Source organism: Mus musculus, chromosome 2 (assembly GCF_000001635.26).
Source record: "Mus musculus strain C57BL/6J chromosome 2, GRCm38.p6 C57BL/6J".
Classification (NCBI taxonomy): Eukaryota; Metazoa; Chordata; class Mammalia; order Rodentia; family Muridae; genus Mus; species Mus musculus.
Window position 1 is genome coordinate 143,848,136 of NC_000068.7, and position 15,115 is coordinate 143,863,250.

General features: G+C 46.5%; 1 protein-coding gene and 1 pseudogene across 7 annotated transcripts in view; one reads left to right on the forward strand and one right to left on the reverse strand.

Annotated features, from left to right (window-relative positions):
* Nucleotides 1-15,115, reverse strand: part of Bfsp1 (beaded filament structural protein 1, in lens-CP94) — an 88,692-nt gene that overhangs the window by 21,608 nt on the left and 51,969 nt on the right. For 2 of the 7 annotated variants that reach the window (NM_009751.2, NM_001291061.1), the window contains exons 1-3: nucleotides 14,441-15,038; nucleotides 9,922-9,982; nucleotides 793-888 (exon numbers count right to left, since the gene is read on the reverse strand). In NM_009751.2, coding sequence (NP_033881.2) covers nucleotides 793-888; nucleotides 9,922-9,982; nucleotides 14,441-14,796 — 513 coding nt within the window. In that variant the 5' untranslated portion in view covers nucleotides 14,797-15,038. Of the gene's footprint in view, nucleotides 1-792; nucleotides 889-5,284; nucleotides 6,031-6,881; nucleotides 7,529-9,757; nucleotides 9,983-14,440; nucleotides 15,039-15,115 lie in introns of those variants that run through there. The other 5 variants (XM_030246932.1, XM_011239261.3, XM_011239265.2 and 2 more) reach the window with 4 other exon arrangements.
* Rps13-ps6 (ribosomal protein S13, pseudogene 6) lies at nucleotides 7,455-7,987 on the forward strand (annotated as a pseudogene).

Consider the following 15,115-nt stretch of genomic DNA (forward strand, 5'->3'; position numbering starts at 1 on the left):
GTCCAGTGTGCTAAGGCCTCCAGTATCACACCTGCCAGAGGCGTGTAAGGAGTGGAAAGGTTAGGATACTCTGAAGGAGGAGGCTCTTAGCTGAAGGGGATTACAACCCCATAGGAAGAACAACAGTATCAACTAACTCAGAACCCCCAGGGCTCCCAGAGACTAAGCCACCAACCAAAGAGCCTACATGGGCTGGCCCATGCCACCACCACCCTCCATTCCCCGGCACCCACATATGTAGCAGAGGACTGCCCCATCTGGCCTCAGTGGGAAAGGATGTGCTAAATCCTGTAGAAACGTGATACCCCAGGGAAGGGGGATGAAGAACTCATGGAGGGGGGACCAAGAAGGGGGAAACATTTAGAATGTAAATAAATAAAATAATTAGTATAAATAATAAATAGACAAATAAAAGAGGTTCCTAAAAGAAAGTGTTATCTGGTTGCCTCTAAGGCAGAGCTAAGAACTGTAAAACAATGCCTTAAGCACACACACATATTCTCCCTTCTCTTTATTTTTCTGAGATAAAACAGTAGACTGCTTAATAGGGATGGAGCTGCCAAAATAATTTTGTAAATTATGACACTAAAACCTAACATCGCAATTCCCGGCATATCCTGCCATTGTCCACTGATGTTCTCTAGGCACCTCTGGCTGGGTAAGTGCTGTCCAATGGCCGGCTCATGCCAGTTCAGGGTCTGTAGTCAACATTGCTCACTCTAGCAGTCTCCTGTCCAACCCAACCCATGCTGGGTTTTGTAAGAGCAAGGGCTTCCCACACGTGATAGTTACCTTCTTGTACCTGTCCTTGGCCACACTGATATCTGCCTGCAGAAACTGTGCCTCCAACTGAAGGTGCAGGTTACGCAATAAGGCTTCATCGGCTTCCTGAAACAGACAGACAAACAGACAAACAAAAAAAGCCATGCTAGGGTCACAAAGAGCACTTAGGTGTAAAGTGAACCAGTGTAGAAACACAGGGCCGAGGTGGGGACTTGATAAGGGATTCTTGTTCAGTGGGTCTAGATCTCTCTCTCTCTTACTCTCTCTCTCTCTCTCTCTCTCTTCCATACTCTCTCTGTTTGGGTGTGTGTGTATGAGTGTGTTTGTGTGTGTGTGTGTGTATGAGTGTGTTTGTGTATGTGTGTATGAGTGTGTTTGTGTGTGTATGAGTGTGTTTGTGTGTGTGTGTGTGTGTATGAGTGTGTGTGTGTGTGTGTGTGTGTGTGTGTGTGTGTGTGTGTGTGCATACACATGTGAACCATCTTGCATGGGTGGAAGTCAGAAGACAACTTTCAGGAGCTGAGTCTCTCCGTCCACCATGGGTTCCTGGGATCCTGAGCAGGTCATCAGCCGTGCACTGCATGTGCTTTTCCCCACGGAGCCATCTTGCCAGCCCTGCATGCTGAGTTCTAAATAAAGCAGTAGGCTACTCAGTAAACCTGGTTGAGAACAGTACTTCTCATTATGCGGCGATTTTGAATTCAAAGGGACATTTGGCAATGTCCAGAAGTACAATTATTGTCAGGACTTAAAAGCAGGGTCAAGAAGACTGCTGTAAGTCTCCTACAGTACACAACAGTCCACCACACCACACCACACCACACCACACTCACACAACAAAGACTATTACAGCCTAAACATCCACAGTGCAAGGTTTCAGAAACCTTATCAAGAAAAGGCCAAGAGTACAGATATACTCACATTCCAAGTAGCCTTTACATTTACATACATCTATGTTTTGTATCTTGCTATCATTACCTTGAGTTTCAAGACCAAACCTATATGAAGGTGGAGGGAGAGAAATGACTCCACAAAGTTGTCCTCTGACCTTCACACAAACACACACACACACACACACACACACACACACACACACACACACACCCCACAGCATGTAACCCCACCCCTCCCCCACATTACATCATACACACACACTTATATATACATACAATAATAATAACAATAATGATAAAATAGTTTTAAAGGTTGTGCTCATATCTGAAATTGACTTAAATGCTTCAGTATGTATGGTGTGACGTAGGTCTGTCAGGAATCCCCACTCCCTAAGACAACACTGCCTAAGCACACCTGCCAATACCTGAGACATGTGCCAAATGGTTTTGTACTGACCTCTTAAGAACTTTGCATGATGAATGCTAGTAATGGCTTTTTATTAATAAAAGTAGATACAGGTTAGGTCAAACTATTTAAGAGACACTACTCTCCAATGAGAGAGTTAGAATAACCAAGATAAGTGGATGGCCAGGGGTTACTGAGACACTTTGACTGTTAGCCCAGCAGAAATGTATTCTCTGGAATGTCACTTGAGTCTCTAAGTGTTCTTATTAAAAGACCATAGATGTAGGAAGATTCCTGATATCTGATGCTGACAGGCAGGATACAGAGATTCTGACTCTACAGTGGGACCTGCCTCAAGTGGCCTTCCTAGACACTGCTGTCTTCACACCTGTGACACTGGAGAGTCAGAGCTGCAGGGAGTCTACCCATGCCCCCATGGGCTTTTGGGGTCTGTGTCAGAACAAATACTCTGAATGTATGTATCCCTCACCTCCTTCAGGAATAGCCCTTTGATGGGTAGGGGCTCACCACCCTAGAGCTGGAGTTATCCGGGACAGATGTGGAGTGTCAGAAAAAGACACAAAGCCAATTTCTTGGATGTTTTCTACTTTGCCTCAGTCCCTTTTAGCCCTATAGGGTTAGGATGGGCTAAGTGTAAGTAACTCTTATTGATGCTCCTTTTTTTAACCAAAAATGAACCTATGTTTGACCCACAATTACTGAAGAATTAGAAATGGAATTCCACGCACCCCTTGTCCCTTGCATTATTGCTAAGAGAAATCAAACACTCAGAATCTTGTAGATGGGAGAGACCTTGAAGAACATTGGTCTGCTCACAATTTTTTTAAAGCCAGCCATACCGTCCTTCAAGTAAAGTGTCCCATGGAAGTCACTGTATAGGATCAAAGCAAAGGTGCTTCACTTATTTTTTTCCTTTAAAATGGAAATAGATATGAACCTTACACATGCTAAGCACCTTGGATCATCTTCCTGCAGATCATAAAAGAACACAGACAGCCTGTCAGTCCAGCAGTTCTAGTCCCTTCGTGGTCCTTCAACCAAATCCATCGAATGTATGGCTCTGGCAAGTACATTTCAAGCCTAAAGTCTTTTAGAGGGAGCAGTGGGTCCCTCCATTCATTAACGGAAACTAACAGATGGTACAGGACTTGGACCCTGCCCTGAGCTTTTCTGGGATGCTGGAGAGCTCCTCCTACCAGACAGACACCTACCATCCTTCCACACCTACCCCTGGGGATTACGCCAGGGCCAGCATTGGCTCCCACAAAGCAATATTTCAAAGCCACCTGTCACGATAATAAAAATGCAATACTTGTCTTTAAAGTAGGATAATCAGATGCTTCTGTAAGCACATGTCTTGCTTGGAAGACAATCATGCACTAAACTGCCCGGAAAACCCCAGAGGAGATCCAGCAGGTCTGCACTGCGCAGTTGCTGATATGATGAGAATTTGTTTTGGAAGCGTGTTCTTTTATTTGTGCCAGAGCACAGAAATGTGTAGACGCTTGTGTTTTCATTATGCCTGAGATGCTGTCAGCTGAATTTTCAAACGCTGCAGCAACAGAGGCATCTAGAGTTTTCAGAGCTGACTGCCTGTGTCAACTGTCTAATTTGAGAAAATAATCCAACCCTGATACTGTGTGAGCTCAAAACAAGGTAGACGTTCACAAAACAGATGACACCATGAGAGAGCCAGCCATACATGCAAATGCTTGTGGGGATTCCAATACCTACTCCAGGTGCTGAGGACACACAGTGAAGTTCCACATGACCCGGGATATTTACAGCTCCACCCGCACTGTGCTGGGGACCGAAACCAGGGTTTTGTGCATGCTATGAAAGCACTTTCCTACCAAGCCATTTTTGAGGAAGGAACCAGAGAGACAATTAAAATTCAAGGCACCCTTGACAACTTCAAACCCCAGCTGCTAAGAAATGGAGAACCAAGTTCTTTAAAGCCACTGATTATTAAAGCTAGGATTTAATTTACAAACACTTTTCCTTCAACCCCGGAGATAAAAAAAAAATCTTCCCAGAAATGTTACAAGTTGCTCTCCGTGTCTGTCTGGAGGAGGCTCTGGGTGAGCTGAGGCTCCTCTCCTTGGCCTCATTTCTGTTTTCTGCTCTTCCTCCACCTTCCTTTCCTGAAGGCCTCTCCACCCTCCAGCCTCCTCCTAGCCTCCTCCCTTCCCAGCCCCGCTCCCCGCCCCCACTCGTGAGGAATTCTTGGTAGAAGCTGGTAACCCAGACAGTGGTCGAGTCATTTTCCATCGTTACTGCCCTGGACCTCAGTGCCTCCTGCTCTTTCCCACAGGCAACGTCAGAGGCCAGTAAACTGCACGGTGTGACCCAGCCTTTGAATGTTTTTCATTGTTTTTAAGTAAAGCCGTGTACCTAGAAACTGAATCAATTTAAACTGTTCAATTTAAAGAAAAGGGGGAGAGTACGGCTTCAAAGTTCACTTCTTAGAGCCCTCTCAACCGATAAGCAAACTTGGGAATCATTGGTAGCTGGTAATCTTCTAAGTACACCTGTGTGGCAATGAATTATAGAGGTTGTACAAGCCTCAATGTTTATTTAAAAGCCATCTGTGGTTCTTGCTCCATCAAAGACTGAGCATGTGACTAACTCTGGCTATACTGTTTTAAGTGTTATGTTGAGGGTTTAATTTCCCTTCAAAGCGGGTAACAAAGAGTGACCTGCTCTAATGTATGTGCTGTTGAGAGCCAAAAATGTTCTGGTCCGGAAGTCCAATTGCATGAGCAATGTGAACGTATGACAGGAGTGTGAACAAAGAATCAAAGGCTGAATCAATGTCTTTCCCACAGCCACACCCAAGGGTGAAATCGTCCTGCAAGTGACATTCCAGGAAATGGCCCTGAGACTAACGGGAGAGGCAAAGAGTCGGTCTGACTAAGTAAACATCTCCAGACTTGTGCAGCAAAATCTCTGACCCAAGCCAGGCAAGATGGCTGAACAGTTAAGATACTTGCTGCCAAGGCTGAGAACGTGAGTTCAGCTCCCAAGATCCTGTGGTAGAGGGAGAGAACAGACCCCTGAAGGTGTCCTCTGATCACATGCAATGGCACATGTGACCACATACAAACACACAACAACAACAAATGTAAATAAAACATGCATTAATTTCTGACCAACAGGGTGAGAATTCCACTCTTCCAACCTCCTTCTCAGCTGATGACACCCATCCACAGACAGAGAACAATGGGATACAGAGAGCTAGCCGGGCAGACAGATCACCATTGTGAACAAAGCTCCATCCACCTAGAAACCATGGAGACTTGTGGAACTCTCTCCTCTGAGGGAGGAACAACTGGGGAACTTATCCACACACTGCTGACCCTCAATGAGTAAGGTTCACTTCCTGGAGTGTGCACACCCATGCTTCTGGGCTGAGTGAGTCACGTTCCCACAGCAAGAGGTGCAGGAAGCCTCCTTGTTCCCTGCACATGTGCTAACCGGGTCAGGTGTCCCAGGATAAGGATCCACTATCAAGACCTAAAGACCGCCTCTCACCTGCAGCACATGACTTTGTGTCTGGCTTCTGAGGGACTGTTTCTCTGATAGTCATTAGGAAGCAGATGAGCCATGAATACAAAACACTCTGGCCTGTGCCTGCCATGCACAGGATGCAGGGTTCTGCAGCTGCTTAAGCTCATGGGAGTTTGTCACTGGAGGAAAAAGGAGCTGGGCTGGTTTCTTTCTAAGAGTGACATCTGCCCCATCAATATAACCAGAGGCTGATCTGGGACTCCCACAAGCTGATCCAAGGACCTTCCCAATCCAGTGTTTACATGGCTTCACTTAACCCAAGTGCAAATTACTGTTCACTCCGGGTTTTCTTTAGATGGATTCAGTTTTTTTTTCCTTAGGTTTATTCGAAATGAACTTTTTAAATGCTTGAAATAAAAAGCAACCATAAAAATTCATAATTCAGGAGACTTGAGAGATAACTAAGCAGTTAAAAAGCCCACACTGCTCTTCCAGGGGGCCCACGTTCAGCTCCCAGCACCCATGTCAGGTGGTTCATAACCACCTCTAACTCCATCTCCAGGGAACCGGATGCCCTTTCTGATCTCCATGGGTACCTGCAGACACGCGGCATATTCTCACACAGTCACACACATATATACACATAAATAAAACTTCTTTAGGTAAAAAATGATAACGGGAGCTGGAGAAATGGCTGGGCAGTTAAGAACACTTGTTGCTCTTGCAAAGGACCTGGGTTCGGGTCCCAGCACCCACAAAGCAACTCATAACCATCCATTACTCCAGTGCACTAGCTCCAGTTCCCTCTTCTAACCTCTGCAAGCACCAGGCCACACACATGTCGCATAGACACACATGAGAACAAAACACCCACACACATAAGATGAAACAAATAAATCTAAAAAAGAAAAAAAAAAAGAAAAAGTCAATTCACAACCATGAAGAACTGTACTCCTCCATGAACCAGCTAGAATCAGCTGGAATCCGCTCCTATTCCATCAGGTCCTGCATGTCACAGTTAGGGGGAAGGAAAGCTGGTAACTGTGGCATCAAATGCTCTGCTCATCACCACAGATGAAGACTGTGCACTGCCGTGTGACGGGCGAGTCACGCATATTGTTCAGTCAGTCCACGCTAGGGAGGCACGGAGATATTCTCCCACGGCAGCGGGGGTGGGAACTGTAATTATTCCCATTTCGCAGATTCAGAAGTTGAAGCTCAGAGCGGTAAGGGAAGTGCCCCCAACCCCCAGTCTCATGGATACTTACTCAGTAGTAATGTAGGAGTCTACTAACGTGCTACCCTCTTCTTTTAGACAACACAGCTCACTTGTAGGCAGAAGAGTCTTACCCTGGCCCAGGGGACAAACACACCCATTCCCTGTGCCAGCCGCCACCTAAACTCTCAGTGGCAATGTCATGAGGGTAAAATTCTTGCAGGGCTGAAAGTTCAAATGGCAAACATCACAATATACATGAAGGTCACGTGGCTGTTTTCTCTGGGAGGGGAAATGGTAGGATATCTTTTCCTTGGTGTTTCAGTTTCTATACTGTCTTATTTATTCCTGCTGAGAATATGAGTTTCCTTTGTGAGAAGAGAGAAAAGACAAAAGGTTTTAAAAGCCCCTGTCACTCACTTTGCACCAAGGGTAAAGAGAAGGACACCGCTGTGGTGGCTCTGAGGAGGTATTCTAGAGAGCCTGAATCCTCACGTCAGTGAAGGGTGCTGAGTATCTGTGTCCCTGAAACCTTGGCCTGTCAAGAAGATGATGGGGCCCTCCTCTTGCACCTTTGGACTGTATCCACAATCAAAAATGGGATAAGTTAAAGATGTTAGAACAGGACTTCCTACGTCATTTCCTACCTCATTCTCTCTTTGCTGCCAGACCTCCGCCATCACGGGTCGCATGCACGCTCCTGGGAAGGGCTTGTCCCAGTCGGCGGTGCTCTACCACCATAGCATCCCCATGTGGCTGAAGTCTGACCACATAAAGGGACAGATTTAAAAACTGGCCAAGAAAGGCCTGACTCCCTCCCAGATAGGGATGATCCTGAGGGACTCACATGCTGTGGCACAGGTCCGTTTTGTGACTGGAAATAAAATCTTGAGAATCCTTAAGTCCAAAGGCCTTGCCCCTGATCTCCCTAAGGATCTCTACCTTTTGATTAAGAAAGCAGTTGCTGTCCGAAAGCACCTTGAGAGGAACAGAAAGGACAAGGATGCTAAATTCCTCCTGATTCTGACAGAGAGCAGAATTCACCGGTTGGCTCGATGCTCCCACCAAATAGGAAATATGAGTCGTCCACAGCCTCTGCTCCGGTGGCATAAATGCATAAATGCTGTTGTGTACACAAGCAATAAAATCACTTTCAGTTTAAAAAAAACAAAAGATGTTAGAACAGCTGGGTGCTGCTGGGTGGTCCTGAAGGAACCCCCCAGCTCTCTGTTACAGCAGGCATGGAGCCATCGCTGCCCCTCACCCACACACTCATCCCCAACAACCTAGAGGCTGTGTCCTTGCAGCGCTGCTGGAGCACGACTTTACCACCATATTCCTCTTGTGCCTAGCATGCCTACCTGCCCTCTCTTCGGCCTGAGACAGTTCCCAGCGATAACCGGTGACCTCATTAAACCGTCCATGGCCCACCTCTCCCGAGGTCGTGGTTTCAATGGCGCATTAGCTGCTCACACAGACAATGAGCACCGGATGCAGGTAATGTTAATAAAAATGAAATTGGGCTTCCCAAATGTTTAGTTCTGATCTTACTACCACTTTGACAACAGAGTTCAGCTAGGAAGTGTCAAATACGGTGAGTAACTCCTACCGTCTAAAGCGGCTGCCAGGTAGGTATATGGGGAGAATTGTAAGGCAAATCTGCACTCAGGGGGGAAGAGTTCTGTCTAAGTTAGGACTTCTGCTGCTGTGATAACACCATGAGCAAAGGTAACCTGGAGATGAAAGGATGTATGGCAGCTTACACCTCTCAGGTCACACTCTGTTACTGAATAAAGTCAGGGCAAGGACTCAAAGCAGGAACTTGGAGGCCGGAACTGAAGAGAAGCCATGGAAGAGTGCCGCTTGATAATTTGTTTCTCATGCCTTGATCAGCCTGCTTTCTTAAACCATCCAGGACCAGGAGTCCAGGGCTTCTCATACCAATCAATCATTGATGAAGAAATGCCCTACAGACTTGCCTACAGGCAGTCTGGTGTGAGCATTCCCTCAACTGACATTCCCTCTTCTCAGATGACTCTAGTTTGTGTCAAGTTGACAAAATGAACAAACAGGACAAATTCAGTGTCTTAGCAGCAAGGAGGATGAGGATGTGAGCAGGGGCGAGTTGGAGGGCTAGCCAACAACAGCATCGCATGACTCCCTCCACCCCAATGTGTGAGCTCTGGCATGACCAGAAAAGATGGCTCTTGTAGTTTTTAGGCATGCCTGTGTCTGTCCAACCCTTTTGTCCACAATAGACTCTGCTACTCATAGCAGAATTCTCCTAGCTCTACAGAAAACCCAATCCGGCTGACGATGTACAATTGGAAAAAGGAAACTGCCCTCCCTAGGAACAACTTCATGCAACCATTTCTGGAATGTTCCAGAACCCCTGGCACCTCCCCTGTGGCTGTTTTTGTGCTTCACAAAGAGGGAGCTTCAAGGGAAACGGATGGTTCTTCCCCTCTTCCTTGAGCCCTTTGCTTCAGAAAAGCAACCTCAAGACTATTAGCCAAGAGAATAAAGGTATCAATTTACACAATAAACACTGTCATTCGTGATCCATCTATCTGGATAAAACAGCAGCGGGTTGTTTGCTGTAATGCTATCATATTTTGATAGTTCAGAACTATGGTCCATGTGTCGGGAGCAGGGCAGAGGTATTAAAAGATAATAGGACCTTCAAAGGATGGGGCATGGTGAGAGGGCCTTCCATCCCCTGCCCCAACTGTGGCTTCCTATTTTGCCATGCAAGCTCACCTCACATGTTCCCACAATAGATCTAAGTCAGGGACCTCCTTCACCAGATCCAGTGATGTGTGTTTGTACTAGCAACTTCCAAAACTGCGAGGTAGAGAACTCTCTCATTGTTACACGTTTCCCATCCTAGGGTATTTCATTATCTTATGGAAAACAGGGTCAACATACCTAGCATACCATATCAGCTTCATGGTCTATGGTTTTCTCATGAGACCGCATACAATGCATCATAAGGTGTTTTCGGACATTAAGAAGTCAAGGAAGAAAATGGTAGAAAGACATTCCAGTAGCTGGAAGGAAGCTCCTTAAATCCAAGGCTGTGGTCTGCTCACCTTGTTAAGCCGTTCCAGCATTTCCTTTAGCACCAACTGACATTCACACTCATTTTCGTATCTGCGAATCGGACACACGGGCAAGTTAGACAGCTTCTAGACTTCCACTGTTACAGATCACATTCCCAACGTAAAGTTCAATCTCAGATAACACCGTGCCCTTTCCTTTAAGGAGGCAATTATAATCTTAAAGAAAGAGCTAATTCCGCACTTCCTAGCCCACTGCTTCCCAATAATTTTCATACCATCAAGCACATAGAAAATGCAAATGATGGGAAAATATAAACGACATAGAAGTTTTCCATTCTGGACCACCTCGGCTGCTTCCCACCCAGCGCCTGAGGATGAGGGCATTACATCTCAGCATAGCTGTAACCCAAACATGGGATGGAGACAGGAAGGCTGCCCTGTTCAGTCTGTAACAAATGACAGATTTCCTCATCTGAGGTGCTCCTTCACACTGCAACATGTCAATATTTCTGTATTATATCACTCAACCTCACATCCAAAGAATGGGAGGGAGTATTGCTACCTTTGTGGGAGAGATGAGGAACAGAGTTGAGAACCTAGCTCAGGGGCTGGGGATATGGGATACGGCCCGGTGCTAACGTGGTGACGGCTCAGCCACGAGGACCTGAGTCTTTCTCCCATTTCTCTTAGTTTGGAATCTTTCCGAAGCCAGGTAGGTAGCTTATTTGAGAAAGGACTTCAAGGAGCATGGAGCAGGGAGTAAGGAAGGATGATGGGCATCCTCAACAGCACCAAGTGTGTTGTCAAGCAAGCTAGCACCGTAGGCAGCTAGCACGTGCATTAGTTATCCAAGCTAGGGGATTTCTGCGACCAATGACCTTTGAAAGAAGGAGGCTCAGGGCTGCTCCTTCTTTCCTTTTTAAAGCTGAATGATGGTCTATTTTATGTATATACTACATTTGCGTAGACATTTTTGGTTATTGTGAATGGTGCTTTTGTGAGCATGGATGCAAGCTATCCTTTTCCAGAGCCAGACTTCAAGTATTTCCAATGGATGCCGAGAAAGAAATGCTGTGTTACAGATAATACTGTGTTTAGCTTCTGGGGCAAGTCCTCTCTACAGCAACTCTGTGGCTTCACCTTCCTACCGGGGAGGCCCAGGGCAACCCATCCTTACAAACACTTGATCTCTGTCTCTATCCATCCTCAGGGACACAGAGTGGGCCCATGTCACTCTGGTGCTTCTGTCACTCACAGCAGAAACCAATTCTAATTAACACTGAGCCCAACCCACACAGCACAACTTTCTGTGGCCAGTTCATCTTGGCCCATGAGTCAGAGTGAAGTACTGCCAGCCATGGAAGGTGCTATGTGTAACCTCTGTGTTCTCAGACTTAAAGGGCTGGAAGGACAACCAAAGCCAAGCAACACTGCCTGCCAGTTCCAAGTGGGCTGAGCAGCTTGCTGTAGGGTGAGCGTCTCTAAACTACTTTTACATTTCACACCAAGAGGTCATTTGCAGTCATTCTTCTTTGTGTGGCTCTAATAGAGCCAGAGCTTGTTTTGTCAATAGGTAATTATCTTTGAGAATAACATTGCTAACAAAAATCTAATTTTCTCACGGCCTTTTCTCACTAGAACCATCTAGGACTCTCTGTAGCTTAACACCATGTTTGGTAATGAGCACAGCAGCATTGTCTCATGGGTAATTTTCATGCTAGGAAGACCCATCCAGATATAGTAAAGAGAAGTGATTTCATTATATAAAATTCATGGTAAGAATTCCCATATTCATATCAGTGGGTTCATAAAGTAAAAAATACTTTATTTTCCATTATCTAGTTGTTTATGTAAATTATTGTTTTGTTTCCGGCCATTTGGATAATTGATTATATTCATTATTGTATTTTGGTGCTTTTCCTAGTTTTTATAGTTCTTGTTGTTTACCGTTTGATTTAGTCTTTGCTATCAGCACTGAAAACACGGCTGTGAAATTACCCACGTCCCAGATGGAGAGCATGTCGAACAGGCTGTGGGCCTCGAGGCTCCCGCTTTCCCTTTACCTAATGACTCTCACCTGCCTCTGGCTACACACCAGCTCACCATGAAAAGGAAAAAACAAATTTGTCATGCAAGTCGGTTAGTGTGTGTGTATGTGTGTGTGTGTCCATGAATAAGGATGAATGTGGAGTGGGGTGTGTGTGGGTGTGTGTGTGTGTGTGTGTGTGTGTGTATGTGTGTGTGTCCGTGAATAAGGATGAGTGTGGAGTGATGTGTGTGTGTGTCCATGAATGAGGATGAATGTGGAGTGGGGTGTGTGTGTGTGTGTTTGTATATATGTGTGTCCATGAATGAGGATGAATGTGGAGTGGGGTGTGTGTGTGTGTGTGTGTGTGTGTGTGTGTGTGTGTGTAAAGATTTTCAAATCCCACTAACACAAAGTATTAAAACTCCTCCTTGGGGAAATGGTAGTAAATAATCCAAGGAGGTATTAAATCAACCACGGAGTGTGAAGAACTGTTCCGTGGTGGCCATACAACTCAATCAGGGGCTTCTACCCCACCTTTGATTATTCAACTCCCAGATAAAAGACACATGTGACCTTTAATGTATTATATGTCCAGCTATTAGCTGTTGGCAACTTTATTTAACAATAGTTTTAAGTCAAGGAGAAAGGTCATAATGTGGATTCCCTCATTTCTGGAAGCAACCATGCCTTGGGGGCCAGTATTTATTATTACAATAATGTCAAAAGATCAAACTTCAACAACCAGGAAATCTCAACATAGTTGTTCACCAGTGAGGTCTCATAGGAGTCCTGTTCATCCAAATGACAACAGATGACAGCTATCTGGGGACCCAGGACAACCTGGCAGTCAATCCATCAGGCTGCTTTGGTATCTGAGCTGCCCGATACTGTGAATGTTTTTAATACAACCTAACAGTATATGCCAAATGACTGTGGTGGTATTTTCACATTGTGTGCACTTTACCACCCCCACCAAAAGAAGGAGGGCTACTGACCCACCCAAATGGAATAAGCAGTTTAGTGTAGCATTCCATAGTCTACAAAATCCAGAAGGAGAAACTAAGGGTGCAGCTCAGTAGTAGAAAGCTTGCCCAGAGTGCACAAAGCCCTAGATTTGATCACAACACCAAATTTGAACACATCTCTAATCCCAGCTCTAGGCAGGTAGAGGCAGGATGATCAAAAAATCTAAGGTTATGCTAGGCAGTATGACCATGCTGGTGCAAGCCTTTAATCCCAGCACTCCAGAGGCTGTACATTGTGCCCGAAACAGTTTTGGAATATCCATTACTGGATTCCTGTAGAGTGTGGGCAGAGATAGTCTCTCCTTCAGATGAAGCTGATGGGCCAGCATGCACAGGGAAGTGTACATAGCTATAGCTTAGCCTTGGCCTTGGTACTATAGTTTAGCATGACCTTGGCTCCCCCCCCCCAACCCCAAACAAGGTTTCTTTTTATGTAACTTTGGCTGTGCTGGAACTCACTCTGTAGGCTTGGCTAGCCTTGAACTCACAGAGATTTGCCACAGCCAAGTCTCTGTTCAAGCCCTGCTCCCCACTGGCTTCTGCAAGGCTTATATCCCCATGAGAGATGGAGTTTCAGGTCCCTTCTTGCAAATGGGTTCCTATGGCTCAAAACCAGGAACAGAAAGATTGATGATGGACTTAATAAACTATCCAGCTTGCCAATAAATTCACATTATGCTTCATTTTAACGTTTATTATGGAAATAGCAGTTGGACTTGATAAACAAGCTTTAAAATATACATATTCACTCATTCAAACATAGTCCCCAGAGAAACTCCGTCTAAAAAAAAAAAAAAAACAGACAAGACAGACAGTTGATATATACGTGAATTTTTCAGCCATAAAAAAGAAAATTATGCTGTTCCCAGGATAATGGATGCAACTGGAGATTAACATTAAAGCCAACTGAGCCAGTTTCAGAAAGCAAATATATGTTTTCTCCAATTTGTAGTTCCTAGATTGTATATAGTCACATAAAGTCATACACACACATACAAGAAAAGAAATTGGGGAAAAGGGAGATAAGTGGGAGGGAGGAGAAATGAGAAAAGGGAAGGTAAGGATCCAGGGGAGAATGCGGTTATGGTACAATATGTACCTGTATGAAGATTAAATTGAAAAAAAAAAGTATGGAGTCAAAATCAGTCATGTGAGAGTGCATATCCTGAAATTATAGAACCGGGGTGCACTGGGAACTGGGAGACTGCAGCTCTGGGGTGGTGCAAACTACCTCGCATATTTGGGTGTTGGCTCAAGTTAAACACCAAAAACTCGAACTATGCATTTAAAACCTGTATGGTCCATTCTATCTATCATCCCAAAACATAGGAAAAGTAAATGAAGCCGGATCCCGAAAGTGCCATGGAACTGAAAGTTGGACGTCTGCAGGACCCGTGCATCCCGACGCCCCTCTCTCCGCGGACAGTCTGCAGTTACCCCCACGCCTCCCGCCACATCGCCTACGTGCCTCAGTCTCCCTAACCGTGCCTCTTACTTGCTGCGGAACTCGTCGAGCGCGCGCTGCGCCTCGGCCTCCTGCCTCTCGAGCCGCGCGTGCTCGGCTGTCAGGTCCCGGGCGCGCTGCAGATTGGCCTCGACGTGGCGGGCGAGCGCGTCCTCGGGCCCGGGCTGCTCGCCCAGGCGCTGGAAGGCGTCGAGCTGCCGCCGCAGGCCGGCGTGGCGCTGCTGGAGCGCGCGGGCCCGCTGGACCTGGACTGCCACGCGCTCGCCCAGCGCCTGCAGCGCTGCCAGGCCGGGCGCGGTTCCCCCGGGCTGGGCGGCGGGGCCCGCGGGCTGGGCGCGCTCGTAGCGCTCCTGGCGGGCCTGGAAGACGTAGCTGCGGCGGTACATGGCTCCCGGAAGGCCGCGGCCTGGGCTGCGCCTGCTAAATAAACCGGCCGGCCGGGCTGGGACGTTCCAGAGCCGGTCAGCAGATGTGCCCTCGGGGCGGGCGCCCAACAATGAAGAGCCGCGGGTGCTTTGTGTGCGGGATTAAGCCGCCCATACAGCTCCCGGGTGGAAGGGGCATCGGGCAAGGACCTCTTTGTTCCGCCATTGTGGAGGCCTGTTGCTATGTGACTGCACGGAGGATCAGGGGGACAAGAGATGCATGATGCTCTTTTAACTGGCTCTGTGTAAGCCACCCAAGGCCAGCTTGCTAAAGTCCTGC